General features: G+C 41.2%; 1 protein-coding gene across 1 annotated transcript; it reads right to left on the bottom strand.

The window, feature by feature from the left end:
* Positions 1–415: 415 nt before the first annotated feature.
* On the bottom strand, positions 416–742 carry LOC109473196 (putative uncharacterized protein DDB_G0267716; the record flags this gene model as incomplete). The annotated part of the gene is made up of 1 exon (XM_019773077.1): positions 416–742. A coding segment is annotated over one exon (327 nt), but the record flags the coding sequence as incomplete, so codon positions are not given.
* Between the last annotated feature and the right edge of the window lie 3,505 nt (positions 743–4,247).

The following is a 4,247-nucleotide window of genomic DNA, read 5'->3' as shown; positions in this document are numbered from 1 at the left end:
ATTATCATTGATCAGTTATCCTATTTGTATCCAGTAGAAAAAGGTAATTAGAATAAACACATGCATTGCAAGTAGGTCCATAAGAACCTGGATTATCATAATGGATTGAACGTACCTCGTTTTCTGTAGTGGCTGTTCTTCATCACCGTACATGTCTTTTTCTTTTAATACTTGACGTCGCTTCAGACAAAAGAACATAATTGCCAGACAAATGGCAGTAATCGGCACCATAGCTCCAGCGGCTAAGCCGGCTGCTATAGCAGCAAGGTTGTACGGCGGATCTGATCTTCCCTTGGTGGCATTCGTCACTGCTGTTATTGTCTGTTGTTGCGATGTATGGATTATAATGGTTGGCGAGGCTGGTGTAACAAGAGTTCTTGTTAACACGGATGTAATCGTAGTTGTTGGTGGTTCTGATGTGATCATAGTTGTCGGTGGGGCTGATGTGATCATAGTTGTTGGTGGGGCTGATGTGATCATAGTTGTTGGTGCTTCTGATGTATCCATAGTTGTCGGTGGGGCTGATGTGATCATAGTTGTTGGTGGGGCTGATGTGATCATAGTTGTTGGTACTTCTGATGTATCCATAGTTGTTGGTGGGGCTGATGTATCCATCGTTGTTGGTGGTTCTGATGTGATCATGGTTGTTGATGGGGCTGATGTGTTCATAGTTGTTGGTGGGGCTGACGTGATCATGGTTGTTGGTGGGGCTGATGTGATCATAGTTGTTGGTGGTTCTGATGTGATCATAGTTGTTGGTGGTTCTGATGTGATCATAGTTGTTGGTGGGGCTGATGTGATCATAGTTGTTGGTGGGGCTGATGTGATCATCGTTGTTGGTGGTTCTGACGTTTGTTGGGTTGTTTCTTTCGCTGATACAGTAATGGGGGTTTGAGACAATTGCAGAAGCTTTCTGAAATTTTGTCTTTTGATTTGTGTACCTTGTTTTAGGACATGGTCTAGGTTATCTTTCTTGTTTATATTGCTGCAATGGCGGATATATTTGCTGCCAGGCACATTTGGCGTAATCGACTTTGTTTTAAATATTCCCCGTTTGTGTTTGTATGTAATTTGTTTTGGTCGAAGTTTTATGTTTGATGATATTCTGGCTGTAGAATTATTCCTAATTTTTTCGTTTTTCCAAAACGTTTGGTGTAGAATATCCGTGATGACGTTTCTTTTAACTGTGGCTTTCAATTGCTTTCCTGGCGTCTGTTGTCGGGAGAGCTGTCCTTTTTGTTCTTCTCCAAGAACTGTGACGGGGGATAGCGTCAGTCTTATAGTTCTGTTTTCTATTTGTATATAACCAAGAATGAAAAGGGCAAGTAGAGAAATTGCAAAAAACAGCCTCATCACGCGAGATTTTCGAATATCTTTTGCTGTAAGTAGAACATTTGTCAGACAGGCTAACGTAGACATGTTTTTCCGCCCATTCACTGTAAGGGTATGTTTCTTTAATTTGCATTCTTGTTGTAGACTTCTATTGGAGAAAACGTGGTCTGCTGGTCGAGTACCTGAGTATGGAAATACATAAGTTGATTTTCTGAGTAACGTCTTTCCATCATTTCAAACTATTGACCAAATCATACTACATCATAGATCATAGTAATGTAGTCTGAGGTATTTTAACATAGTCCAGTTTGGTCATACATGCATATCAAGGCTGATTTATTAAAAGTGGACCTTGAACCTATAATTAAATTACTTGTCTGGGATATATCTCAAACAAGCATTTAATACGACCCATCCTCGCTCGGGAATTCATTAAGCCTCTGTATTTACAGATGGGATACAGGGCCTACTTGTGCACGTCGACCGGACAAGCTACGTGTTCCATCTTTGACATTTCAAACAGGTAGCGGTAAAGCTAATTGTTTTGGATAAACCCCGTTGCATCCAAAAAGCTGGGCGACTTGTACTTTTTGGTTAAAGAATATCATCAATTGATGTTTGTTATGCAAATGAGGACCCAATTTGCATAATCAATGAGAAACCTTTAACGCTCTAGTAAGACATACTGGGACAAAGATTTGAGCTAACAAAGGAACTGTTCAGTTAAGAACACTGACGACTCGATGTCCAATTGTACCTTTCAGGGGTGTTAAAGGATTCATACGAATTTTAACCGAAGTCAACCGAGTTTTACGCCACGGTCTGTTTCCATGCTGCTAGTTAGAACAAAATTGAACACCGACATGTCAGATTTGTAACAAAAGTTTCAAGGTAAGCAAGATTTGTCAGTTTGATGTGTACATGTAGTGACTGTATGATTCTAACGTTAATGACCAGCTGTGATGAAGCATGTTTGGTTCCTACAACCTTCTCATGCGGTTTATTCGGCGGTTTTTGGAAGCAATCATGTTCCGGGAGGATATGTTTTTGGTGGCGCTGGCGTTTCCTTTCGTTTTATGTCACATGAAATGATCCTAGCATGAAATACAGCAGATTCATATAATACCATCATCAATTATGGAAATAAGACCCTGACTTTCACAATTGACATCTAATTATGTCTACCTACATACGAAAAATTACTACGATCCGCCAAGCCCTTCAAGACAAGATGCTAACCCAAATTTGTGCCACTTCCTTCTCACAACATATCGATATTACTTATTACTCTCCATGTTAGAGTACTCGAGTTATGCTATGTCACACAGACAGACACACTGGTACAAGGCCAGTAAAACACAACCTACTTTGTGAAGCACAAGCAAACATAACCTGAGGGGATAATTTCATGTGCAATTTAAGATCAAGTGATATTCAGGTCAAGAAAGAATGGTAACGAATGACATTTGCAAAGGACAAACAACAGCGTCGTCGTGACACCACCACCAGTTTCCATTGATTAACGTAAGTTATGATCAGTATTCAGTGAGATACAATGGCGCCTTTGAATGTTGAACCTGTCAGTGCCACATGCATACGCCCCCCTCCCCCATGCGCTCAGCTGTTTGCGCTTTACTTACGGCTCGGTTGGCTTCAGACAATCTTTCATGAAGCAGCACTCTACCCAATCTCCAAGCAGAGGTTCTGGGAGAATGATCGTTAGCTTTTTATACATGGCCGTTTTTGTTTGTCGCTAATCCCACCAACTGATTGGTGGCCGGCGACCTTCTCGGGCTAATGGATACTGCCTGGCCAATTTGATACTGTCTTTTTGCCACCGAAAGGGATCTGCTTGGAGATTACACTCTACCGATTTCGCTACCATACGTTTACACTGCACGAACCGAAGTGATGTCAGTTATCAGCTAAACTGGTACCATCTGTAGTTCCAAACTTTGACGAGCTGTTAGTTTAACAAGGAAACGGACTGAAACGGACGTTGTGGTGTCAGTTGTAGGCATTACCTGAAACGTATCCGGCTGGAAATTTTCCTGCATTACGTTTCTCTGAATTACAGAAGAACTAAAGGGACATATAAGAACAGGAAGTACCTGACCTCGCTCATGAATCTGGCTTCATCCAAGACTACGTTTCCTCGCCCAGAAGAGTGAATACATGTACTTAATCTGTACACACACATTGTAAACTAAGTCTGAGTGGATGATTTCACTATACTGGAAGACGCCCTGCTATGTAGTTAACGCCCATGATTATATAAGGCAACACCAAGCGTGTTAACACCGTGAAAGAATAAAGGTATTTTTTGTCAGTCTGCCTGTTCGTCTGCTGTTGGTGTTTCCAAATATTTTGGTCAGCATAACTTAAGACGCTATGAATATATTGTGATGATATTTGGTACGTAGGTAGGTATCATTGGAAATAAAAGATATTTGGTGTGTAGGTATTGGAAGCCAAAGGTCAAAGTCGATTGTGGGTCAACTGCGGTTTTTCTCGGTACTGCAGGCGAACTTCCGGTTTGTATCTTGTATCCAGTAAAGTCAATACAGCCTTTCGATCTCCACAGGTACTGCAGGCTCCCAATGGTTGGAAGTTTAAAAATATCATCTTGACAAGTTGTGAGTGGATCTATGTGATATTTGGTATGTGGGTTCCGGCAGAACGAAGGACTGATTCCATAATGGGCCTCCTATCGACTGTCTGTAGTACTGCAGCAGAAGTTCCAGTTTTCGTATCTCGTGTTCTACCCAGGGATTTGCGAGGCAGAAATTTCCCTGTAGACCCATGCAGAACCATTCGATAAATAAACAAAATAAATAAGTGATCTTTATGACTGACTAAGTAAAGATTATTCCTCTATTATGCAAACAGGATCCTTATATTCTCCACCAAAGACA

The sequence above is a fragment of the Branchiostoma belcheri genome, unplaced genomic scaffold, assembly GCF_001625305.1.
Source record: "Branchiostoma belcheri isolate BF01 breed outbred unplaced genomic scaffold, Haploidv18h27 scaffold100, whole genome shotgun sequence".
Classification (NCBI taxonomy): Eukaryota; Metazoa; Chordata; class Leptocardii; order Amphioxiformes; family Branchiostomatidae; genus Branchiostoma; species Branchiostoma belcheri.
The sequence above is the reverse complement of the archived record's forward strand: the minus strand, read 5'-3'. Positions and strand labels throughout refer to the sequence as shown.